This window comes from Mustelus asterias, chromosome 24 (genome assembly GCF_964213995.1).
Source record: "Mustelus asterias chromosome 24, sMusAst1.hap1.1, whole genome shotgun sequence".
NCBI lineage: Eukaryota > Metazoa > Chordata > Chondrichthyes > Carcharhiniformes > Triakidae > Mustelus > Mustelus asterias.
In genome coordinates, this window is record NC_135824.1 from 45,467,086 (window position 1) to 45,494,806 (window position 27,721).

Genomic DNA, 27,721 nt, shown 5'->3' on the forward strand with positions numbered 1-27,721 from the left:
TATTGCCATTTCCCTTCACCTATTCATTCAAATCCGTGGGGTTATGCTGCAACTGTACAGGTCCTTGGTGAGACCACATTTGGAATATTGTGTGCAGTTCTGGTCACCTCACTATAAGAAGGATGTGGAAGCGCTGGAAAGAGTGCAGAGGAGATTTACCAGGATGCTGCCTGGTTTGGAGGGTAGGTCTTATGAGGAAAGGTTGAGGGAGCTAGGGCTGTTCTCTCTGGAGCGGAGGAGGATGAGGGGAGACTTAATAGAGGTTTATAAAATGATGAAGGGGATAGATAGAGTGAACGTTCAAAGACTATTTCCTCGGGTGGATGGAGCTATTACAAGGGGGCATAACTATAGGGTTCATGGTGGGAGATATAGGAAGGATATCAGAGGTAGGTTCTTTACGCAGAGAGTGGTTGGGGTGTGGAATGGACTGCCTGCAGTGATAGTGGAGTCAGACACTTTAGGAACATTTAAGCGGTTATTGGATAGGCACATGGAGCACACCAGGATGATAGGGAGTGGGATAGCTTGATCTTGGTTTCAGATAAAACCCGGCACAACATTGTGGGCCGAAGGGCCTGTTCTGTGCTGTACTGTTCTATGTTAATCTGTTATGTGCACATAGTGGGTACATTGTTAGTCACTGGGTTGTGAGCACAATTGGGTACAGCAGCTGGCATCGTCCAGAGAGGGTCGCCATCTTAGCAGAGAGAGAGAGGGGGCTGGGGAAAGAAAAGGAATAAAGGCAGCAATGTATTGGGAGTTAGTTTTCCCTGCACTTGCACCAAGCTCCCAGAAAAACAACAGAAGATCGATTAGAATTATTTTCATTTATTTTGGAAAAAAATAAATTTGAACTTCTCTTAACAGAAAAGACATATATAAAACAATAGATAAACATATGTACAATTCTCTTATAAATATACACTATATACAAAATAAAATTAGAAAAAGTATATTTCATTTTGTATGCATATCAAAAATTCTTAAATTATAAAATATTAAAATAACATTGGCTTGATTTTGAAACAACTGCAATAATTGTCCATGTTTTGTTAATAGAAGAAGTCCTTCATAATAAGACAAATACACAATACATTCTCATATTTGACTATATATAGAATAGTGAGAATCGACCAGGAGGCAGCAATTCCATTTTTTAAAATTCAAATAATGTCCTGGGACCACAGACAGGGATTCACTGAAGTCTGAACCATGAGATTCAAAAAACAGCCGACTGTCCGGTCCGTTTATCATCTTGTGATGTACATTGAACAACCGACTGTACACACTGTCCAAAACAATGGGCTCCTCCGACGCAGTAACTTTGTGGAGGTATGAAGGGGGTCCAATGCAGAGAGAGAAGGTCACTGCAGTACAGCACAAACAACCCTGTGAGCTTGTGTGTGTATGTCGGGGGCAGATGGAGTGTTACGGGATGCTGTGTCACAATTCCGCCACTTGTATTCAATGCTTTTTGCCATCGCGGGGGGAGGGCGGGAGGGAGCACACACAACAGTGTGGAGAATTCTCGACTGCAATCAGTTCAAAAGGTCCTGCCTTCTTTTTGTCCTGCTCCAACCCCTCCTGATTTGCAATCCTTGGCATCAAGACGTTTCTCGGAATGACTTCGCCGTTGGACATTTTAGTGCAAAGGTTTCCCAGCTTTCAAAGAGATGTCTGCCGGCATTCTTCATCATCAGAAGCCAGGTACACAAACAGTCTTTCTGTACACACATACACACACACGCACGCATGCACGTATATATGCATATATAATCACATACTTATAAAAATATATGCATATATAAATGCACAAACAAAGAGGTGATCCATTCCAACAACGAGCAGCATGAATAAATATTAAATACAGGAATACAAAACCCCGTAATGTCCAATAAATCTGTAAACATTCAGAGATAAGGGAAGCTTCCGCTTTTACATCCGAGGAGATGGGATTCATACCTGGGGAGGAAAGGACAAGAGGATTAGAGATGGTGCAATGGCGGCCCGGCCTTGGCTCGGGTCTGGCTAGACTTCCATGACCCTTACCTCCAGCTGGTCAAAGCGACCGAGGCTTACCTCGGTTGCGAATATGCAGGGCTCCACCCGTTCCGGCAGAATGTACATCGGATGGTACAGTCCCTCCTTCTGAAATGATATCGGGGGCTTAGATGACGTCAGGCATTCAGTTTTCTTACTGAAAGAGAGAAGGTGGGGGAGAAATGGAGCAGCAGCATTAGACTCACATTGGCTCCAACATTATATAAGCACCGCATAGAGCACTGCAAAGTTTTTAAACACAAAACTCACTTTACAAGGTTCTTTTTGGAAGCTTGCTCCTCCTTCAGTTCACCCGCCAGATTGTAATCCATCGGGTGAAGCTTGTGCTTGCAGTTAAACTTGTCAGTCAGGCACTCACTGCTCAGTTCAGCATCCTTGTTGGAAATCTTGAAGGGTCCCGTGGAGATGATGAAGGCCTCTTTCTCCTTCTGGTAGCTCGACAGGTTATTGATGGTCTCCAGATCGTTGCGCATGGCGTTGCGGCCGGCCAGGCTCTTGCGGAGGTGCTTGAGGATCACCACCGCGGCAAACACCACCAGGGTGAGCGTGACAAGGCCCAAGGCAAAAGAGATGGCGAGGGCCACAGGGAACGGGCTGTCCACATCGCTTGGGTTGGTGGGCTTCACCCGAAACTCGCAACTGGGTCCCATAAATCCAGCTGGACACTCGCAGACGTGGCCGGTGTAATGAGTGTAGCAAATACCTTGATTTCGGCATGGGTTGCTGTTGCAGGCGTCCCTGCGAATGCTGCAGTCCTTGCCGCCGTAGCCCAGGGTGCAGCTGCAGCTGTAGGAGTTGACGCCATCAATGCAGGTGCCGCCATTGGCACATGGACTCTTGGCGCAGTCGTCCACGTTGACCTTGCACCTTGGGCCGATGAAACCAGTGCGGCAACGGCAGATGAAATTCCGGCCAATGTCCAAACAATGCCCTTTTAATGGGAAAGAGGGAGTTAGAGCAAAGCAGAGAGGGGAGGGGAAGGGGGCTGAGAGACGGAGGGCTGGAGGGTTTGGGTGAACAAGGACTGGTGCTTACCATTCGCGCACGGGTTGTTGGTGCAGCGGTCAATCTTCTTCTCACAGTTGGACCCAGTGAAACCGACGGGACAGCGGCAGCTATAGCCCCCACGGGATTTCTCAGTACAGGAGCCGCCATTAAAACAGGGAGCATCAGCGCACGTCATGGCACTGACTTCACAGTTCTTGCCATAGAATCCTTGGGGACAGGTGCATGTATAGTTATTCTCTAGATCCTACATGTTGCCATATACAGAGAAAAAAAGCAAAGTTAAACTGTTCACTGCAAGGGAATTGGACAGGCTATTTCAATGCAGCTCAGTGCTTGGAGGGCAGGGAAAAGAGACAGGAAGACAATCCAATTAACACAACAATGCAAATAGGCCCTTATGGAAGCGGCAATTGACTGAGTTGGCATGGGCATGAAACTGCCCAGAATCTGGCACCTCTTGCCAGTCTCAAGGCTCCGTCAAGTGGCTCGCTGGTAAATGCCTTTGTCGGAAGGTGCAGAGTCACTCAGAGCTTTCAGGTCCAGAGTACAATCACAGCTCTGTATTTAAGTTACCCAATCATAGCCAGACCAGGGACAGCACAAAGAGAAAGTCACTGTCAACACAACACCGAGAAACGGGGTGACTGGGGAAGAACATTACAGGAGAGAAATATCCCTTCCATCTCTCCAAGGTCACAGTGAGAGAGGCTTGTGCCTCTGATGGGTGTTCAGGTACACAGAGGGAAGATTCAAGGCTGGATCTGACCCACATGCTCAGAAAGGACAGATCCTGAATTTCAGTACGTAGTGGAACAAGGAAATCTTCGCAAATGTCAGGGAGAGAGAAGAATCCTAACATGCAGCAAGCCACATGCTATACGTTACCTGGAACCTCTCATTCCTCTTGTAAATCTTAACTAATCAAAAACCCTTAGCTCACAGTCTAAACAAACTGGGTTAATTTCCACCCCGCCCCACCCCCCCCAACCCTGTACTGACCCAGGGTCATCACAGTAACTCCCCCTCCACCCCGTACAGACAGGGTCATTACCCCCCCCCTCCCCCTGTACAGACGCAGGGTCATTAACCTCCCCCTCCCCGTACAGACCCTGGTCCAGGGTCATTAACCCCCCCCTATACCCAACCCAGGGTCATTATCCCCCCATGCCCAACCCAGGGTCATTAACCCCCCTATACCCAACACAGGGTAATTAACCCCCCCCCATACCCAACCCAGGGTCATTAGGCCCCCCCCCCCCCAGTACCCAACCCAGGGTCATTAGCCCCCCCATTACCCAACCCAGGATCATTAGCCCCCCCCCCCCCAGTCCCAACCCAGGGTCATTAACCTCTCCCATACCCAACCCAGAGTCATTAACCCCCCCTATTACCCAACCCAGGGTCATTAACCACCCCCCCATATCCAACCCGGCCCTGGGCCATCCTGTACCCAGGATCCCGACCCAGGATCTGCTGTACTTCTCCTGCGATGCTTAACTCATACTTTTCCTTGGAATGAGTGCTGTGGACAGTGGATGCCTACAGCAGGAAACTGTCCGATTTCCACCAATGTTCATCATCTAGGCAGCCAAGAGAAAATCGTCAGCTGATCTCAAAGAGATGTTCATTAATGAGGGAGCTGTATCAGATGAAATACTCGGCAGAGCCCACCGTGTCGCACTGGTCCCTGTGATATAGAACAGCAGGTTTCCTTGGCTGTACACATTTACAAAGTGGAGAATGGGCAAGAAAATGCTTTATAATTCACTAGATTTTGAAATGAATTTGAGATTAACAATAAGGTCTGAACTGCTCGATGTCTAACTCTTTTATTGAGACATGCAGACCAGTTTGTGCAATCCCAACTTGATGTTTTCCAAGTCAAAATCTACCTCTAGAATTGACCTCAGCAATCACTGACCATCATTGACCAGGATTCGAGGTCTTGTGGGTAACATCCCTGATTCAGAGCTATGGGGTTCGAATCCCACCCCAGGATCTGATGCCCATAATGTATGTTCATAATGTGGCCAAACAGGTTGAGTTTGCTTCCAACATGAGCCAATGAGGGGGGGGCAAGAGCGACAGCGAATCCTGGTCAGCCACCATTGACTCCGAGTAGCGCCCCTCAAGCCACAAGCGACAGACTGGTGACCTGTTCCCGGAATAAACCTCGCTACTGGAACAAATGAAAATCTGCCATGTGCACCCTGAGGTGCGGGAAAAGACAGCCCCGAACATCACCCAAGCACAACGTAACGCCATCCACGCTCTCAAGACCAACCGCAACATTGTCATCAAACCAGCAGACAAAGGAGGGGCCATCGTCATACTGAACAGAACGGATTACTGCAAAGAAGTGTACCGACAACTCAACAACGAGGAACACTACAGACAGTTACCTGCAGATCCGACCAAAGAACGCACCCGTCAACTCAACACTCTGATCAAGACCTTTGATCCGGACCTTCAGAACACCCTCCGTGCTCTCATCCCACGTACTCCCCACGTTGGAGATCTCTACTGCCTCCTGAAGATACACAAGGCAAACACACCCGGCCGTCCCATCGTATCGGGCAATGGGACCCTGTGCGAGAACCTCTCCGGCTATGTCGAGGGCATCCTGAAACCCATTGTACAAAGAACCCCCAGCTTTTGTCGCGACACGACGGACTTCCTACAGAAACTCGGCACACATGGAGCAGTTGAACCAGGAGCGCTCCTCGTCACAATGGATGTCTCGGCACTCTACACCAGCATCCCCCATGACGATGGCATTGCTGCAACGGCCTCAGTGCTCAGCGCCAACAACTGCCAGTTTCCAGATGCAATTTTACATCTCATCCGCTTCATCCTGGACCACAATATCTTCACCTTCAACAACCAGTTCTTCATCCAGACACACGGAACAGCCATGGGGACCAAATTTGCACCTCAATATGCCAACATCTTCATGCACAGGTTCGAACAAGACTTCTTCACCGCACGGGACCTTCAACCGATGCTATACACTAGATACATCGATGACATTTTCTTCCTTTGGACTCATGGTTAGGTTGATTGGCCAGGTTAAAAATTGCCCCTTAGACTCCTGAGATGCGTAGGTTAGAGGGATTAGCGGGTAAAATATGTGGGGGTAGGGCCTGGGTGGGATTGTGGTCAGTGCAAACTCGATGGGCCGAATGGCCTCCTTCTGCACTGTAGGGATTCTATGATTCTATGGTGAACAATCACTGAAACAACTCTATGATGACATCAACAAGTTCCATCCCACCATCAGGCTCACCATAGACTACTCTCCGGAATCGGTTGCATTCTTGGACACGCGCATCTCCATTAAGGACGGTCACCTCAGCACCTCACTGTACCGCAAGCCCACGGATAACCTCACGATGCTCCACTTCTCCAGCTTCCACCCTAAACACGTTAAAGAAGCCATCCCCTATGGACAAGCCCTCCGTACACAGGATCTGCTCGGATGAGGAGGATCGCAACCGACACCTCCAGACGCTGAAAGATGCCCTCACAAGAACAGGATATGGCGCTAGACTCATTGATCAACAGTTCCAACGCGCCACAGCGAAAAACCGCACCGACCTCCTCAGAAGACAAACACGGGACACAGTGGACAGAGTACCCTTCGTTGTCCAGTACTTCCCCGGAGCGGAGAAGCTACGGCATCTCCTCCGGAGCCGTCAACATGTCATTGATGAAGACGAACATCTCGCCAAGGCCATCCCCACACCCCCACTTCTTGCCTTCAAACAACCGCACAACCTCAAACAGACCATTGTCCGCAGCAAACTACCCAGCCTTCAGGAGAACAGTGACCAAGACACCACACAACCCTGCCACAGCAACCTCTGCAAGACGTGCCGGATCATCGACACGGATGCCATCATCTCACGTGAGAACACCATCCACCAGGTACACGGTACATACTCTTGCAACTCGGCCAACGTTGTCTACCTGATACGCTGCAAGAAAGGATGTCCCGAGGCATGGTACATTGGGGAAACTATGCAGATGCTGCGACAACGGATGAATGAACACCGCTCGACAATCACCAGGCAAGACTGTTCTCTTCCTGTTGGGGAGCACTTCAGCGGTCACGGGCATTCGGCCTCTGATATTCGGGTAAGCGTTCTCCAAGGCGGCCTTCGCGACACACGACAGCGCAGAGTCGCTGAGCAGAAACTGATAGCCAAGTTCCGCACACACAAGGACGGCCTCAACCGGGATATTGGGTTCATGTCACACTATTTGTAACTCCCACAGTTGCGTGGACCTGCAGAGTTTCACTGGCTGTCTTGTCTGGAGACAATACACATCTTTTTAGCCTGTCTTGATGCTCTCTCCACTCCCATTGTTTTGTTTCTTAAAGACTGGATTAGTTGTAAGTATTCGCATTCCAACCATTATTCATGTAAATTGAGTCTGTGTCTTTATAAGCTCTGTTTGTGAACAGAATTCCCACTCACCTGAAGAAGGGGCTTAGAGCTTCGAAAGCTTGTGTGGCTTTTGCTACCAAATAAACCTGTTGGACTTTAACCTGGTGTTGTTAAACTTCTTACTGTGCGGGAAAAGAAACAGACAAAGCCTACTGCAGAAAAATGTGATTCAGAGGCTGGGATGAACGATCGGGGAGACTTGAGATCTCAAAACCAGTCCAATTTCGATTTGAGAGCCATGATTGAACCTGCCTCCACCACAAGTTCAGACCCTAACTCCTCGTTGCGTAATAAAAATATCCCCCATCATTCTTTTACCATTCACCTTAAACCCATTGCCCACTCATTCTCCATCCTTCCACCAATGGGAACGGTTCCTCTCCATCTACTCTGTTCGGACCCCTCCCAATTTTGAACCTCTCCATTAAATCTCTTCTCAATTTTTCTTTTCTCTAAGGAGAACAGCCTCTCCAACCTGTCCATCCAAAGGAAGCCCCTGGAACCATTCTTGTAAACCTTTCCTGCATCCTCTCCAATGCCTTCACATCCTTTCAAAGATGCACTGCCCCAGAATTGGACACAATGAGCGGGATTTTACAGCCTTGCTTGACCCAAGACTGGGAAATCCTGCCTGAGCTCAACAGACCTTCCCATTGTCCACCTCTCGCCCGCTCCGATTCTGTGGCGGGTGGGGCGATAGAATCCCGGCGAATATCCCAGTTGAGGCTAAACCAAAGTTCGCCATAATTTCCGTGCTTTTGCATTCAACACTCCTCTATGGCAAACACAAATACCCTCAGATTCCGCCCTTCCTGTATCCTCTTTAGTTTACATCGGGCAGGATTTTCCATTCCCGCCACGGTGTTTTGTGGCGGTGGAGGCCTGCCATTGGCCAGCAGTGGGACATTCCAGACCCGCAGCTGTCAACAGGCTTTCCCGTTGTTCACACCTTCCGCTGTCGGTGGGACCCAGAAGATTCCACAAGTGGGAATGGCCAGAAATCCCACCCATTGTCTCCCCACATTCTTCCCAACAAAATGCATCCTGTCACATCTCTCTGTTTAATTTTGATCAGTTCCCTTCCGCCTGTCCAGTCTGTTTACACTATAAGGTTTATCACCAACCGTCTTCCACCTCACAATCCTTCCAAGCTTTGTGTCATCAGCAAACTGTGAATTTGCTGCACTGTACACCCAACACAATATCATTCCTAAAGATCTATGATAACATCACATCCTACACATCCCGGGAAATGAACCAGAATTGGGAGAGCTTTCCCACTGACTGGTCAAGCAACAGCCTGACGTAGTCTGTGAGGTATGATTCTGATATGATTATGCCTCAGATTCCACCTTCACCAGCCCTGGGTATGTCCTAGAATCCCTACAGTGCAAAAGGAGGCCATTCAGCCCATTGAGTGCATCAACCAACCTTTTTTTGTATCTTATCCAGGCCCTATATGGGTGGCACGGTGGCACAGTGGTCAGCACTGCTGCCTCACAGCACCAGGGACCCGGGTTCAATTACCAGCTTGGGTCACTGTCTGTGCGGAGTCTGCACGTTCTCCCCGTGTCTGCGTGGGTTTCCTCTGGGTGCTCTGGTTTCCTCCCTTTTCCTCCCAGAGTCCAAAGATATGTAGGATTGGCTGTGCGAAATTGCCCCTTAGTGACCCAAGATGTGTATGTTAGGGAGATTAGTGGGATAAATACATGGGGTTACGAGGATAAAGGAGGCAGTCCACATAGAGACAAAGACCCATTACATTGTATTGGGTGCCGAATGCGAGAGCGAGCCACTCTGACACCCTCTGAACAGAGATTTGAAAACACTACTGTGGACTATCTCGGCTTGAATAATGCCCCCTCGAGGTTGCAGGTTAGACCAAGTGTAGGCACTAGCCTGAGCTTCCAAGAAATTCTTCATCTGAAGCTTTACAATTGAAGGAGCAGCTAGAAGATTCTCTGAAGGGAATGGGGGTAAGTTTGATATCATAGAAATCATAGAAACCCTACAGTACAGAAAGAGGCCATTCGGCCCATCGAGTCTGCACCGACCACAATCCCACCCAGGCCCTACCCCCATATCCCTACATATTTTACCCACTAATCCCTCTAACCTACGCATCCCAGGACACTAAGGGGCAATTTTAGCATGACCAATCAACCTAACCCGCACATCTTTTGGACTGTGGGAGGAAACCGGAGCACCCGGCGGAAACCCACGCAGACACGAGGAGAATGTGCAAACTCCACACAGACAGTGACCCAAGCCGGGAATCGAACCCAGGTCCCTGGAGCTGTGAAGCAGCAATGCTAACCACTGTGCTACCGTGCTGCCCCCACTGTGCTACCGTGCCGCCCTATATTGATATATTGCAGTCTGTTCTCCTGTGGCTCTTACTGGGTATAGACCTGAAGGTAGTTAGATACCCAGGCTGCCCAGTTGTGTGGAGTTTGCAAAGAAAGAGACTACAGGCTCACCTTTTTGGTCTTTTTTTCCTTGCCTACCCTTGGGACATTGGGACCAGTTTTAGTCGCTCCTTTATTGCCACAGTGAGGATCTTTTTTATTCTTTCATGGGATATGGGCGTCACTGGCTAGGCCATCATTCATTGCCCATCCCTAATTGTCCCTTAATGCGGTGGTGAACTGCCTTCTTGAACTGCTGCAATCCCTGAGGTGTAGATACACCCACAGTGCTGTTAGGGAGGGAGTTCCAGGATATTGACCCAGCAACAATGAAGGAATGGTGATATATTTCCAACTCAGGATGGTGAGTGACTTGGAGAACTTCCAAGTGGTGGTGTTCCCAGGTATCCGATGTCCTTGTCCTTCTAGATGGTAGTGGTTGTGGGTTTATAAGATGCTGCCTCAGGAACCTTGGTGAGTTGCTGCAGTGCATCTTGTATATGGTCCACACTGCTGCCACTGTGCATCGATGGTGGAGGGAGTGAACGTGGAAGGTGGTGGCTGGGATTTTCCAGAGCCTCCAACAGCAGGCATCCTTGCGGGCAAAATCCCACTGGGTGGATGTGGTGCCAATCAAGCGGGTTGCTTTATCCCGGATGGTGTTGAGATTCTTGTGTTATTGGAGCTGCACCCATCCAGGCAAGTGGAGAGTATTCCATCACACTCCTGACTTATGCCTTTGAACAGGCTTTAGGGAGTCAGGAAGTGAGTTACTGTGAAGTCGACAACATTACCCAATGTTCCTTGCTGTTTGTGCTGGTGTACAATAGCAGGTCAGTCCAACATTGCCTGTTTTATGCTATTGCTAAGAGCATTAAAATAAACCCCTCAGAGTGGGAGAAGAAGTGGCAGCTAAGATTTCCAATTCCAATGGAAAGGGATGTAAAGTTACAATTGAATGGATATTGAGTCACCACCTTCAATACCCACCCCACCCAGCTCCCAGTTGCTGGAAGGCACTGCAGGCCACCTCCAAACCCCCTCCCACCTTTAGCTCATGGCCAGAACTGACCAGATCCCGATCGCAGGGAGGAACCAGGTCTGTTCTCTCGGTGCTATCCCAGGATCACCTTGAAGGCAACTGGACCTAACCACAGCCACCCCCTCAGAGGACAGAGCTCTTTAAGGTTGGCTCCAATTACAACAACAACTGGCCGACAGAGGCAATACAGGGAAGGTGATCCGGGAACGGAGCGTTGGGAGGGGGGTTGTTGTCACACTGGTTGAAATTACGACAGCTGGAATTCTCCAATCTCGCACGCCGCTGCCAGCAAGAACGGAGAATTTGGCGCCCAGCCAAGTCTTCATACACTGCAGCGGGACTGGAGAATCCCAGCCACGGGCGAGGTCGGAGCCCACGGATAAGAGAGGGTTAGAGTCCTCAGAGGGATTTGATAAGAATGATGAAGGTCAAATTTCTGGCACTGGGACACCGTGCGTAAATGTAGGTGGTTGAGGGCAGGAGTGTTGGATGAGCTAACTCAGGAAGGACTGTTCTGAATAAGTGGAAAGGTGAGGGAGCGGCGGATGGGAGGGAGGCTTTGGAATCGTTGAGTCGGCAGATGGATAAGGACTAAACAGGAGCTGGCCCTAGACAGGGTGAAGGAAGTGATAGTATAGTGCAGCACTCCCTCAGTACTGCATTGGTGGTTTAGCATTGGAAAATGTGCTTACATCACTGGGATAGAAGTTAAATCCACAACTTTCTGAGTTAGGACAGAGTGTGATTCGGCCCATGGAGTCTATACCGACTGCAATCCCACCCAGGCCCTATTCACGTAACCCCACACATTTACCCTGCTAATCCCCCTGACACTAGGGTCAATTTAGCATGGCCAATCAACCTAACCCGCACATGTTTGGACTGTGGGAGGAAACCGGAACACCCGGAGGAAACCCACGCAGACACGGGGAGAATGTGCAAACTCCACACAGACGGTCACCCGAGACCAGAATTGAACCTGGATCCCTGGCGCTGTGAGGCAGCAGTGCTAACCACTGCCACCGGGCCGCCCTAATTGGTTAGTAATCCAGAGGCCCAGGCTCATGCTCTAGGGACGTGGGTTCAAATCCCACCACAGCAACTGGCGAAATTTAAATACAATTAATAAAATCTGGGATTGGAAGCTAGTCTCAGTAACGGGGACTGTGAAACTATTAATTGTTGCAAAAACCCATCTGGTTCACTAATGTCCTTTAGGGAAGGAAATCTGCCATCCTTACCCAGTCTGGCCTACATGTGAGTCCAGACCACAGCAATGTGGTTGACTCTCAATGGCCCTCTGAAATGGCCGAGCGAGGTGTTCAGTTCAAGGGGTAATTAGGGATGAGCAACAAATGCTGGCCCAGCCAGTGACATCCACGTCTGAGTAACAGGGTGACCAGAAACTCTCCCAGAGCTCCACCAGTTCACGCTCAGGGAGTGACGCACACCCTCCCTCTGGAAGAAATGGAGTTCCTCCCCTGGGGATACTGGAAGCAAGGGACACATCATCTTAAAATGAGGCCAGACAGGAGCAAAGTTAGAAATCACTTTGATCGTATTAGCGAAGAGGTCAAGTGTCAATTGAAGCTTTCATGACTCATGGATGGATAGGGTTTTTAATGCATAAAGACACCATGGGACGTGGGGGAATTGAGGATCGGAGCAGTTAAATTCTAAGTGAAAGGGCGGCACGGTGGTGCAGTGGTTAGCACTGCTGCCTCACAGCCTTGGGTCACTGTCTGTGTGGAGTTTTCACGTTCTCCCCGTGTCTGCGTGGGTTTCCTCCGGGTGCTCCGGTTTCCTCCCACAGTCCAAAGATGTGCAGGTTAGGGGGATTGGCCATGCTAAATTGCCCCTTAGGTAGATTAGCCATGGTCATTGTACGTGATTACGGGGATAGGACAGGGCAGGTGGGTCTGGGTACGATACTCTTTTGGAGACATAGTGCAAACTTGATGGGCCAAATGGCCTCCTTCTGTTATACAAGTCTCGACTTTATCCAATGACTCTACTATTACTGATGGTGAGGCCTTGTGGAACAGTGGCAGCATCCCTACCAGAAGCTCTGGCTTCCAGGACTTGTTGACCATGGAAGGAGTGTTCAATATGGTTCAACAGGCAGGTAATCAGCTTGGAAATTCTTCCCCCACTATTCCCCAAAGAGTAGAAAGCAGCTTGAGTATTAAGATACGCTAACAACAACTGTTACCGATGGCTAGTTAACAATCTGCAACCCTCCACCAATAATGACAACCTGCAATTATATACCACCCTTAATGTAGCAAATTTCCCAAGGTGCATAATCAAATAGGAACCAGCGCCTAAGTCAAAGGAAGAAACATCAGGAGGGATGATCAAAAGCTTGGTTGGTCTCAAAGGAATAGGGAGGAAAGGAAGGCCTAGGGAAGAAATTCTAGAACATATCAGGACATAGCCACAATTAGAGAGGCACAGAATGTGAGGCATGTCCGAGTCGGGGGGAGATAGGGCAGGGGGAGGCCTTGGATGGATTTGAATCCATGGATGCTAATTTTCAATTGGATGATTGTTGAACCATGCCCCCTCCCCATGACCCAGTAACAGGTCAGTGAGCATAGGGGTGATGGCTGAGTGGCACTTGGTGCAAATAAGGATACATAGAAACAGGAGAAGGCCATTCAACACCTTGAATCTGATCTGCCGTACAATGAGATCACAGCTATTTGTCACCTGACTCCACATCTCATTTGATTGAATTCTTTGAGGAGGTAACTAAGTGTGTAGATGAAGGTAGGGCAGTTGATGTCGTATACATGGATTTTGGTAAGGCGTTTGATAAGGTTCCCCATGGTAGGCTCATGAAGAAAGTAAGGATGTGTGGGATAGAGGGAAATTTGGCCGATTGGATAAGTAACTGGCTATCTCAAAGAAAGAGTTTTAACAACACCAGGTTAAAGTCCAACAGGTTTATTTGGTAGCAAATGAACCTGTTGCTACCTTTGTTACCAAATAAACCTGTTGGACTTTAACCTGGTGTTGTTAAAACTCTTACTGTGTTTACCCCAGTCCAACGCCGGCATCTCCACATCATATCTCATAGAAGACAGAGGGTGGTGGTGGATGGAAAATTTTCAGACTGGAGACCAGTTACCAGCGGTGTACCACAGGGGTCAGTGCTGGGTCCTCTGCTATTTGTGATTTTTATCAATGACTTGGAGGAGGGGGCTGAAGGGTGGGTCAGTAAATTTGCTGATGACACCAAGATTGGAGGAGTAGTGGATGAGGTGGAGGGCTGTTGTAGGCTGCAAAGAGACATTGATAGGATGTAGAGATGGGCCGAAAAATGGCAGATGGAGTTTAACACTGATAAGTGCGAGGTTATTCATTTTGGTAGGACAAATTTGAATGCGGATTACAGGGTCAACGGCAGGGTTCTGAGGAATGTGGAGGAACAGAGAGATCTTGGGGTTCATATCCACAGATCTCTGAAGGTTGCCACTCAAGTGAATAGAGCTGTGAAGAAGGCCTATAGTGTGTTAGCGTTTATTAACAGGGGGTTTGAGTTTAAGAGCCGTGGGGTTATGCTGCAACTGTACAGGACCTTGGGGACCACATTTGGAATATTGTGTGCAGTTCTGGCCACCTCACTATAAGAAGGATGTGGAAGCATTGGAGAGAGTGCAGAGGAGATTTACCAGGATGCTGCCTGGTTTGGAGGGTAGGTCTTATGAGGAAAGGTTGAGGGCGCTAGGGCTTTTCTCTTTAGAGCGGAGGAGGATGAGAGACGACTTAATAGAGGTTTATAAGATGATAAGGGGGATAGATAGAGTGGACGTTCAGAGACTATTTCCTCGGGTGAATGTAGCTGTTACTAGGGGGCATAACTATAAGGTTCATGGTGGGAGATATAGGAGGGATGTCCGAGGTAGGTTCTCTACTCAGAGAGTGGTTGGGGTGTGGAATGGCCTGCTGTCATAGTGGAGTCGGACACTTTAAGAACTTTCAAGCGGTTATTGGATAGGCACATGGAGTACACCAGAATGATAGGGAGTGGGATAGCTTGATCTTGGTTTCGGACAAAGCTCGGCACAACATCGAGGGCCGAAGGGCCTGTACTGTGCTGTACTGTTCTATGTTCTCTGTAATCCTTAATCTCATTATTAACAAAAATTTATTACTCAGATTTAAAATTGATGGAGTGCCAATTACTATTTGAGTTCCAAACTGTTACCATCCTTTGTAGGAATGTTCTTTAATTTCCCTGCTGCAAGATCCGGTTTTGATTTTGCAACCTAGTGCCCAGTGGGAATCATTTCTCTCCATCAACCCATTCTGTTCCACAAAACACTTTGGAAAACTAGACCAAATAAACTTCTGAATTCCAGAGAATGCAACTCCAGTTTGTGTAATGTCTCAAATGGTAATTTGACACTTTGATAGTCTGGGTATCATCACAGTTTGAATCCCGCCAAAGCCAATATATCGTTCTGAATATGTGCTTGGAGAACTGCCTACAGTTCCCAGGCGTGGTCTAAACATAACTTAGTCTAACTGAGGCATGACTTCGACCCCCTTGTATTAATATTTGAATGGGTGTAAATTGAGAGAGGTGGATACTCAGTGAGACCTTGGTGTCCTTGTACATCAGTCACTGAAAGTAAGCACACAGGTACAGCAGGCAGTAAAGAAGGCAAATGGTATGTTGGATTTGACTATAGGAATAGGGATGTTTTACCACTATTGTATAGGGCATTGGGTGAGGCCACATCTGAAGTATTGTGTACAGGTTTGGCATCCTTATCTAAGAAAGGATGTCCTTGCTGTAGAGGGAGTACAGCGAAGCTTTACCAGGCTGATTCCTGGGATGGCAGGTCTGTCATATGAGGAGAGACTAATTCAGTTAGGATTATATTCATTAGAGTTTAGAAGAGAGGGATCTCAGAGAAGCTTATAAAATTCTAACAGGGTTAGACTGGGTAGCTTCAGAAAGAATGTTCCCGATGGTGGTGGGGAGGGGTGTTGGGAGTTGGGGGTGGGGGGGGGGGGGGGGGGGGTGGGGGGGGGGGTGGGCGGGGGGGGGGGGTGCAGAACTATTGGTCATAGTTTGAGGATAAGGGTTAAACCTTTTACAACTCAGAGGTGGTGAATCACTGGAATTCCCTACCATAGAATGTAGCTGAGGCCAAAATGTTGTGAGATTTCAGGAAGAAATTAGATATAGCTCTTGGAGCTAAAGGGATCAAGGGACATGGGAGGAAGGAGGGATCAGGATATTGAATTTGATGATCAGCCATGATCATTATGAATGGTGGAGCAGGCTCGAAGGGCCGAATAGCCTACTCCTGCTTCTAGTTTCCATGTTTCAACGTAATCGATTGTTTTTTTTTCAATTATTCTTTGTACCTCTTCATGACATTTGAATAATCTGTGCAGCACCCCCCTCCTCCACCAAGGGTCTTTGGACCTCTACTGTTTCTGGTCTTTCGCCATTTAGAAAGTCTCCCTGTGTTCTGTCCTTTTCCAAGGTCCAGTGTGGTTGGGGGCAGCAAAGTATTGGGGTGATTTGAAGTTTATGGAGGGACAGATTTGCCGGGGAGGATGGGGGAGCTCAGTCAGGGGGTGAAGTCAGAGTCCTGACAGAAGCTGACACTCTTAGAACAGTGGACACTAACCAGAGACAGACAGTGGAAAGGGGATAGAATAGATGGCAAAGTTTGCCACGGGTGTCATTGGTCCTCAGAGTCTAACTGAGAAAGTTCTATTGGAGAATGTGGCCTTGTCTTTGTCAAACTAACACAAACCACCCAAAATAAAGAAATAACTAGCTTTGTGGTTGGGACAAATGAATTTTACAATCCCTTCTGAGCACTTCCAGCAATCGTAGTTCACACAAAAGGTCCCACTTGTTTGTTTTTACACATTATCATTGGGAACATGTTGACAAATCCCTACAATTATTCCGACAAAAAAACTGCCAAATCAGTGAATAGAATTGCCTCTTGGGACCAGCTGAGCCCTGCTCAGCTTAGACAGTGTAGATCAGGGAGGTCCGAGGTTTCAGATCTGATCTGTGCTGGGGATTCCAGTCAGTGTGATAATAGCAAATCCACGTCCAATATACCCTTTCCCTTCGCCACCTTCTGAAAGCACCCGTGCGATCAGACTTGGGGGGAATTGGCGATGCATGATCTCAGACCATCTGAGTGCATATACTTTCAGAAAGAAATTGATTTGAGGGGCTGTAACTATGGCCAGAGTCCCTCTCCCTCCAGGGCCCCTGTTGATGGTATTGTTTGGACACAAGGTGAAGGGCATTGTTTAATTGAGTAATTTTATCAATGAGGGGTAAGTGGACCATGGAGGGGTTGTGACACCCGACTGTCTGCCCCGATTCTGTGGCTATGTTCCCACCCAGCTGTCCCTGAAGAGGGAGTGTGCAGTGTCCCTTGCTATGCTTCAAGCCTTCCATGCCTGATGGGCACCACAGGGACTGAAGTGACTCATCAGCCCCAGGAATGACATTTTAAGTTAATTGAATGAGTTTCCTTTTGTAAGTTTTATTTTTGTCACAGTGTCCCCTTTCAAGGGCCATTGCTTTTGTTAATGTGTGTATTGGTTATTTGAAAAGGTGAAGAGATAGGGGATAGCTGGGACATGGGGTTGAGTGGGAGGAGAGCCAGAAGACTGAACAAGTCAATAAACTCTCTCAATAAAGGAAAGTTCTGCGTCTCAGTTTCAACCTCACTAGCTGGCTTGGACCCTGATAAAGACCTCCCAATCCTCAGCTGGGACTTCACCAGCCTTAACAACACGAAATCGCAACATGCCCCCCAGAATAGCTCACGTGAGAACCTTAGAGCACAGAAAAAACCGAGACCCAGTCCTACGCCGAGGTCAGTTACAATTCAAGAGGGGGACAGCAGAATCCAGTACAGGAGAGAATGGAGTCAGACACTATGCCAACACCGGCTGAATTAGGAGCACTTCATTCCTGTAAAATGGACGTGCCAGACACGGTTGCAGGAATAGAAAAGAGGAAATACTTGCATTTTTATAGCGCCTTTCACAACCTCAGAATGCACAGCCAATGGAACGCTTTTCAGGAGTAGAGGCTGCCATTGTGTAGCAAAGATGGCAGCTAATATGCACACAGCAAGATCCCACAGACATCCACACGACAACGAACGAATGCATTTGTTTTCTAGCAAGATCAGTGACGGCATTAACAGAATTTGTTGGGTAGGGGGTTGGTGGGGAAAGAAAAGTCAAATCAATTAAGGAAGGAAATGAATGGTTAGTGGGCTGGGAGTGAACACTGAACCGGCGTGGGGCGATGACGTGCTTCCATGGACACTTACCGTGCAGCTCCCTCCGTTTTTGCAAGGATTGCTCTCACACTCATTGACCTCAATCTCGCAGTTGGTCCCACTGAAGCCTGGTTTGCAGTTACAGGTATAGCTGCCTTGGCCAGTGTTGGTGCACGTCGCTCCATTCTTGCATGGCTTGTGGTTGGTGCAGTAGTTGAGATCCTGGTTGCAGAAGAGTCCACCCCAGCCCTCCTGACAATTACATTGCCAAGGCTGCTGGCACACGCCATGGAAACAGCCCGGGTACCGGATGCACTGATCACAAAACCGACCCTGCCAGCCAATGCGGCACCTGGGAAGGGGGAAATTTAACAATGATTACCAATCAAAGCAGCTTCTAATGGAGGACAGGATAAAATGACAATACCATAAACAAGGTATTTCAAATACACACCACCTGCACATAGCAATCTGCAGAATAATAGATGCTGTCAGAACTTGTACATCTATAAACAGTTACATCAAGTATCCCAGACTTCAATGCTTAGATTTCTGGATTTACATCTGGGAAGGTGAACCCACAAGAATCCCTACACTGCAGAAGGAGGCCATTGAGACCATCAAGTCTGCATGGACTCTGTGAAAGAACATCCCACACAGGCCCTCCCTGTCGCCCTAGCCCCGTAACCCTGCGCCTTTATCATGGCTAATCCACCTAACCTGCACATCTCTAAAGTTTATTTTATTAGTGTCACAAGTAGGCTTACATTAACACTGCAATGAAGTTACTGTGAAAATCCCCTAGTCGTCACACTCCGGCGCCTGTTCAGGTACACTGAGGGAGAATTTAGCACGGCCAATGCATCTAACTAGCACGTCTTTCGGACTGTAGGAGGAAACCGGAGCACCCGGAGGAAACCCACGGGGAAATGTGCAGACTCCGCAGAGACAGTGACCCAAGCTGGGAATCGAACCCGAGTCCCTGGCGCTGTGAGACAGCAGTGCTAACCACTGTGCCACCGTGCTGCCCATTTGGATACTAAAGGGCAATTTACAATGGCCAATCCACCCAAGCTGAATATCTTTGGGCTGGGAGATGGTAGTGTGGGGGTAATCTACTGGTAACCAAAGGCCCAGGCTAATGCTCTAGTGTTATGGGTTCAAATCCCATAATTAATGAACAATTAATTTTAAACAAAATCTGGAATTTGAAAGCTGGCCTCAGTAATGACGACCTTGGCAGCTATCATCGATTGTCCAAAAAACCTATCTGGTTCACTAATATCCTTTAGGGAAGGAAATCTGCCATCCTTACCCGGTCTGGCCTACTTGTGACTCCAGAGCCACAGTAATGTGGTTGACTCTTAAATACCCTCTAAAATGGCCAAACAAGCCACTCAGTTCAATGGCAATTAGGAATGAGCAACAAATGCTGGTCTTTGCCCTAGTGACGCCCACATCCCACAAAAGAATAAAGAGAAAAAAATGAGAATCCCGAGGATGGATTATTTCGATTTTGAACAATTTAAAGTTTAAGAAACTGTTATCAGTAAATGGACCAAAGAGCTGTTAGGAATGCTGATCAAACAAAACACAAACAACTGGTTCCCCTGTGACCTAGGAGACTGAAACCTGCCATCCTTCCCTCGGATGATCTATATGTGACTCCACTCCCATAGGAACGTGGTTGATGCCTTAAGCTCCCCCAGAAAGTGGCTCAATTGTCTCAAAATGGCCAACTGTGCAGATCTGATAATCTACGGGCCGTTTCCGGGGACGCACACCGAGACAAATATCAACTGCTGCTGGAGGGTCATCAACTCGGTGAAGGATGCTCTTTGGTCTGAAACTTGCTGATCTTCCAGTGCAAAGATTTGTCCTCAACCGAGTGTTGCAGACTGGCACATTCCAAGGTCCAGGACTATGTGCTCAGGGATGCTCTCAAGCTCGGGACAGCCCCGTCAAGACACAATGGGGAAAGGCCATCTTGTAAGGCCATTCAGCCAATGTAGACCAAGGGGCTAGTAACCAGGAAATCCCCTCGGACGGTGTTTAATTCTAACTGCGTGTAACTTTGGTAAAGCACGGCAGAGTGTAACATGACCAATGTACATAGTTTGTAAAGAACTTTGGACTTATATTGAAATATATGTAACATGCTCAGACTGATCTCAGGAAAAATGTAAATTATAGAATCATAGAATCCCTACAGTGCAAAAGGAGGCCATTCAGCCCATCGAGCCTGCACCGACAACAATCCCACCCAGACCCTATCCCCGTAACCCCATGCATTTACCCTGCTCATCCCCCTGACATTGAGGAGCAATTTAGCATGGACAATCCACCCAACCAGCACATCTTTGGACATGATGTGTAGATGCCGGCGTTGAACAGGGGTGAACACAGTAAGAAGCCTCACAACACCAGGTTAAAGTCCAACAGGTTTATTTGGAATCACGGGCTTTCGGAGCGCCGCTCCTTCATCAGCTGAGCACTTTGAGATCTTGGGACATTAAGGGGCAATTTAGCATGGCCAAGCCACCTAACCTACAGATCTTTGGAGTGATCGAACTTTACTGTAATAACAATTAGAAATGTTTTTTAATGTGTCCTTCAAATTATATATGAACAAAGTATATATATATATATATTTACAACAAATAAATGAATGCTGGCCTGGCCTGTGACATCCACTCCCTAAAAAGCTGCCTTCCTTTTAACCGAGAATAAAAGTTTAACAATTGAACCTTAACTCACTTGCATTCTCCAGGCTGTTCACAGTATCCATAACTATCGTTACAGTCCGACAGGCAAATGGCTGTGAAATCAATGGTTTTGTGGTTGAGGAGGGGAGGGTGGGGGGGGGGGAGGAAGAAAAAGATAACTTTAAGAGACACACAAACACACGTACATCTGCATCATTTATCAAGTTCCTTTTTGGCATTTTCTTTTTGTTTAAGGTCTCCGCCCAGACAGAACTCCTGAACAATGTGGACACATTTTAGCTGTCTGACCGTCTGCAACTGAAAGACTTGGGGACGCGTGGTGGCAATTAAACCCACTTTCTGTGGACACTAAGTAGCTCGGGATAAAGAAAGCTGTAAACCGGGGGGGGGGGGGAGGGGGAGGCAACAGAGTCAAAGACCCCCACCCCGACCCCCGACCCCCCCCCCCCCCCGAGCTAACAATCGAGACTGACGAATTAAATGTCTATGCCAACATACTCTCGCAACCCTCCCTCCCTTCCTCTCTGTACAATGAAGCTCTTTTAAAATGTGGTGAGATTTATTCAAATATTCCCTCCCTGGGCTGCTGAGTGTCAGATGGCTTTGTGCAGTCCACCCGAGGAGGCAGGCTCTGTATTAACACACTTGAATAAGTTAACCAGACCGACCATATGCTTCCATTCACATGCATTCAACCCCCTTCTATATATGTGTGTGTATACACACACACACACACAACTGCAGCCTACCTAACCCCTCCTGTATCAAACCCTTCAAACTCAACTCACCAACTGAAATTAACCCTCCCCTAACAGTGAAAAATATGGGGGGGGGAGAGGGGGGCACTTTAAGTGTGACATTTGCAGAATAAGATGTAACCCTCAAAATTAAATCAGTTAAAATAATCCTCAAACTGAATGTAAGAACTAACCCTCAAAATTGCATTTACAAACGGAAAGAATGAATTTTTATATTTGAAGGAAGTTGTATTTTAAGAGACCCTCCATCCCTTGTGGATTTGGGACAATGACCCCCACCCCCTCCCCCAATGAGTCAGAAATGTCACCCAGACACATCTCTCTGGGATCAGCCTTACGCTCCGAGCAGTAGTTGCCCCTCCAGCCGGCCAGGCAGACCCTCCTGCCGCTCTCATCGCAGGTATAGTGGCCGAAGGTGTCGTCCCTGGGGCGGCAGTAGTCGGAGCAGCCCTCGCCGTAATAGTGCTCCTCGCAGACCACATGGTAGGAGTAACGCAGCTCACTCTGTCCCCCCGTCTGCACATCCTGCGACCAGTCCTCCCCGATAGCCAGCCGGCGGCCAGTAGCCAAGCGGCTGACCAGATTCTCCGGGTCATCTACAAACAGAGAGAGAGAGAGAGGAGTAGGGCAAGCTGGCTGAGATAATGGGAGGCCCAAGGGGAAGGGGAGGTGGGGGTGGACAGAGACACAGAGCCAGAGAGAGAGAGAGTGATGGAGACTGAGTGAATGAAGGAGAGAGTGAGAGAGACAGAGTGAATGAGGGAGAGAGAATGAGCGAGACAGAGTGAATGAAGGAGAGAGTGAGAGAGACAGTGAATGAAGGAGAGAGAGACAGAGTGAGAGAGACAGAGTGAATGAGGGAGAGAAAGAAAGACAGAGTGAAGGAGACAGAGTGAATGAGGGAGAGAGAATGAGCGAGACAGAGTGATGGAGACAGAGCGAATGAGGGAGAGAGTGAGAGAGACAGAGTGAATGAAGGAGAGAGTGAGAGAGACAGAGTGAATGAGGGAGAGAGTGAGAGAGACAGTGAATGAAGGAGAGAGAGACAGAGTGAAGGAGACAGAGTGAATGAAGGAGAGAGAGAGAGACAGAGTGAATGAGAGAGAGAGTGAGAGAGACAGAGTGAAGGAGACAGAGTGAATGAGGGAGAGAGACAGAGACACAGAGCCAGAGAGAGAGAGAGACAGAATGAGAGAGGGAGACAGAGAGTGACAGAGACGCAGAGCCAGAGAGAGGGAGAGACAGACAGAGACACAGACAGGGAAAGACGGAGAGGGGGGAGAGACAGAGTGAGAGAGAGACATAGACACAGAGATCGAGACATACACAGACAGAAAGAGTGAGAGACAGACAGTGAGGGAGACAGAGAGAGAGGGGGAGACAGAGAGAGAGGGAACCAAAAGGGAAAACGCTGGAAAATCTCAGCAGGTCTGGCAGCATCTGTAAGGAGAGAAAAGAGCTGACGTTTCGAGTCCAGATGACCCTTTGTCAAAGAGACAGAGAGAGGGGGAGACAGAGAGAGACAGACAGTGAGGGAGAGAGACAGACAGAGTGAGGGAGACAGTCAACAGACAGGGTTGGGGATATGGCTGAGTACACGGCGCCCTCTATTAGAAAGATTCTGAACTGCGATTACCAATACTGGCTTCGTCCGATTCTGCATTCCACACTTCCAGAATAAGAGAGAAAGTGCCCTGCAAACAGAAACACACAAAGTGTCATTAACAGAGTGGAAAGATCTACTTTACTGACACACTGAATGCAAACTCTCTCTGCATCAGACACATTGCTGTCAAAGTTCAAACTAAACTGGGAAAAAAACTTAAAATTAGACTTTTATTTTAGCCTACAAGCAATTATTCCAAACTCCTGACGCGGCTCAGACTGAAAGTCTGAACAGTGATTCTGTTTCAGGTTTTATTGAAATGAAAGATCTTACCGGCCAGGTAAAATGAAAGGGGATTCGGATGGGATCGCTGTCCCGCACCAAGTCGTTTCCCGGCCTCAGAACCGGAGTGGTGCCCGCGCCGTAGGTGCAGGGAGGCTCCGAGGAGATGTTCACCTGGTAATGCTTGAGGCACACCCGGAAGAAACGGCCACACCGCAGCCCCCTCTGACAAGCCCGGGTCAACTCCGGCTGCCGGCTGCTGAACGAGTGGACTTTCAACTCAAAGATACCCGTGCAAGAGCTCTGGGGAGCAACAAGAACAATAATAAAAAGGACAAGGAGAATAAATATTACACACAAATAAATATTACACAGAAAATATTACACAGACTAACATATTACACAGACTAAAATATTGCACGGACTAAAATATTACAGACAAAAATATTACAGACACGCAAATAAACATACACAGACTAAAACATTACACACTAAAATATTACACACAGACTAAAATGAATATTACACCGCACAGAAAAATGTTGCACGCACCTACACAAAAATGTTAGACACAGACACAAACTGTATAGCAGAAAGAGAAAGTGGGGCTAAAACAAAGAGAGGGGGCACAGATTCTAGAGTTAGTTCGGGATCAGCTTACCTGGGGCAATGAGAGAGTGAAAACCATGTAAAGGAAAAGGATTGGAACCATTCTGAATCGGAGCTGCGACCGTCCAACGATAGGAGGCTGGAGGCAGGCAAAATATCCAAAACCGACTGAGATTGTCGTTGTTTTTAGGGAAAATGACAAGACACTGATGACTGAGTAATACTCCGAGCTGAGGAGTTGGGGATGAGTCTGTCTGCTCCTGTCCCTGGTATCTGTGCAGTTGTTACTCCCTCCTGTTGAAATGCGAGGCAGCTCCTCTCTCTCCCTCTCTCTCTCTCTCTCAGTGTGAGTGCCTGCCTCTGCTGCTGTGTATGAATGAAGCTCAGGGCAGCTATTCCCTTTTATATAGTTCCGCCGGGTGTGAGATTCCGTCAATCATTGTGATAGAGGCCTCTCTCTGATCCCTGTCAATAAAAAAGCAGACACCTCCAGGAAAGCCAAATGGGTTCAGGAGAGAGAGAGAACCGAAAGCAGCAGAAAAAAAACCCCAACATCACATCACATCCCCAAAATAAACAACAAATTGATGAAGAATTCTGTGAAAATGCATCAGTTCAGAAAGTCACGGGCCATTTAATTTCCCCAACATTGAATTTACCCAATCTTTCTTACATTCAAAGTTTGTCATTTCCACCCCCCCCCCCTCCCCGCCCCCATTAAACATTTCAGGCATGTTGTTGATAGTTTTCTGAAAATAAATATTTTTGTAGCGAATCATGTTAATGCTTGTGTTTGCAGTTGTGTGTGTGTGGGGGGGGGGGGACAAATCAAAATAATTGTTCATCTTCCCAGAGCAAATTGTTCGATAGAGCGGGAGTTCTTGTGATTGAGAACTTGAGATTTTGGAGTGACGGGGGGGGGGGGGGGGGGGAGCGAATTGACAGAGCTGGTTTAAACTTTAAAAAGTAATCCACCCTCTCCCCCCCCATTCCACACACACACTCAAACACACAAATTTTCACACTCACACACTCACAAATTCTCACACACACACACAAATTCTCACACACACACACACAAATTCTCACTCACACACACTCACACACACAAATTCTCACACTCAAACACACACTCTCACACACATTCTCACTCAAACACACTCACACACAAATTCTCACTCATGCACACCAATTCTCACACTCAAACACACTCTCACACAAATTCTCACACTCAAACACACACTCTCTTACACACATTCTCACTCAAACACACACACAAATTCTCACTCACGCACACCAATTCTCACTCAAACGCACTCTCACACAAATTCTCACACTCAAACACACACTCACTCTCACACAAATTCTCTCTCACACACACACCAAATTCTCACACATACACAAATTCCCACACACGCACTCACACACACAAATTCTGACACTCAAACACACACACACTCGCCCACACATACACACAAACTAACACACAAATACACACACACTCTCACACACTCATTCTCATACACACACACATACACTCACTCACTTAAGCATTCATACACACACACACACTCTCTCACACACACATGCTCTCACACACACATCCTCACACACACTCTCACTCACATACACACACTAACGCACTCACACACGCATTCACACACACACACACTTGCATATAAATCTCAGTTCTCTGCACACTTTTTTCTTCCTTTGTGGACGACTCCCACCTGACGAAGGATGGAATCCTTCCGTGTGGAAGGATTCCTTCAGTTTTTCACCTGAGCAGCTGTAATCGGTAGTTTATCATCTTGTGAAAAGTACGTGGTTTGGATAATCTTGTCTGGGGCCTCTTTATTACCAGGCAACAGCAGCCTGGATAAAGCATCCGCATTTGCATGTTAGTCTGAGCGGTGGTAGCGGATCTCGTATGAATGGCCAGATAATGTCAATGCCCAACGCTGAAATCCAGCTGCGCCCATAGATGGAATCCCTGAGTGAGGTCCGAAAATTATAGTCAGCGGTCTGTGGTCCATCAGGAAGACAAACTGCCAGCCGTACAGATAGCGGTAAAATTAGGTAGCACCAAAAATGATGCCTTATGCCTCTTCTACTTGCGCATACTTTGCTTCCGTTTTAGAGAGTGACCAAGACATGAATGCAATGGGCCTGTCTTCCCCATTTCCCATCAAACAGACAGCGCTGCTCATATGGCCAGGTGCCACTGGCCGGCTGAAGAGGTAGTCTGGGGTTAAAATGAACTAAGACCCGAGAGTCCTTCAATGCCTTCTTCATGAACCATACCACACTCTGGCGCCCACTGCCACGCCTGTCCCTTCATTAGTAACCAATTCAGTGGTTTCAGTGCTGTCACCAAGTCAGGCACAAATTTGCAATGACAGCTTATGAGTCCCAGGAAGGACCTCAGCTGAGACATGTTTTGGCACCCTTCATTATATCCCCCAGCTACTTTAGCGCTTTATGTCACTCTTCACCATCAATAATATCAACTAAATATTGGACAGAGTCCTTGCAAAACTCACAATTCTCTTTCTTAATCTGCAGCCCCTGAATTCTCTTGAACATCTTGTCTAAGTTTTGCATGTGTTCCTCACCTGTGAAACCTGTCACCAGGATGTTATCCAGGTAACATTGGACCCCTGGGAGACCACTCAACCTCTGGTGCATGGTTCTTTGAAAAACAGCCGGGGCTGATGTGATCCCAAAAGGCAGATGTTTGTAATGGAATGTCCCTTTTTGGGTAATAATGTTTAATGGCAGCTGTGAGGCTTCGGTCACCCCCACCTGACAATAAGCTTGACAGCGATCCATTTTGGTAAATCTCTGACCATCAGCAAAGCCACTAAACAGGTCTTCAGGGTGGGGCCATGGACACTGGTCTGCACATCGCCCAGGGTTCACTATGACTTTACAATCCCCACATAGCCTCACTGAGCCATCAGTCTTCATGACAGGAACAATGGGCGTGGCCCAGTTACTCCTGGCCACTGGCTCCAAAACCCCCAAACCTACTAATCTCTCACGTTCGGCCTCCAGCTTGGGTCTAATCGCACACGACACTGGATGTGCCGTCATGCTCTTTGGGTAAACACCTGGCTTCTGCCATAGCTTCAATTTCATTCCCTTCATCTAACCCAGGGTTCCACCAAACACATTCATGCAATTCTCTAAAATACCGTTCATGCAGGAACAAGACTCCATTAATCTGTTTATCACCTCCCACATCAATTTCAATTCTTTCAGATAGGATCGTCTGAACAACATACACACACTCTCACACACACACACACACTCACACTCACACACGCACACTCACATACTCACTCATACTCTCACACACACACACTCTCACACGCACACTCACATACTCACACTCACATACTCTCACACGCACACTCACACACACACATACTCACACACTCTCACACGCACACTCACATACTCACACTCACATACT

General features: G+C 47.8%; 1 protein-coding gene across 1 annotated transcript; it reads right to left on the reverse strand.

Moving 5' to 3' along the window:
* Nucleotides 1-817: 817 nt before the first annotated feature.
* Nucleotides 818-24,615, reverse strand: dlc (deltaC). The gene is made up of 10 exons (XM_078241636.1): nt 24,296-24,615; nt 23,686-23,937; nt 23,383-23,440; nt 22,085-22,342; nt 21,020-21,080; nt 18,314-18,614; nt 3,100-3,316; nt 2,314-2,995; nt 2,083-2,200; nt 818-1,965 (listed from the first exon to the last, which is right to left on the reverse strand). Exons 1-10 carry the CDS (start codon nt 24,344-24,346, stop codon nt 1,960-1,962), a joined length of 2,004 nt encoding a protein of 667 aa, XP_078097762.1. The 5' UTR covers nt 24,347-24,615; the 3' UTR covers nt 818-1,959.
* Between the last annotated feature and the right edge of the window lie 3,106 nt (nt 24,616-27,721).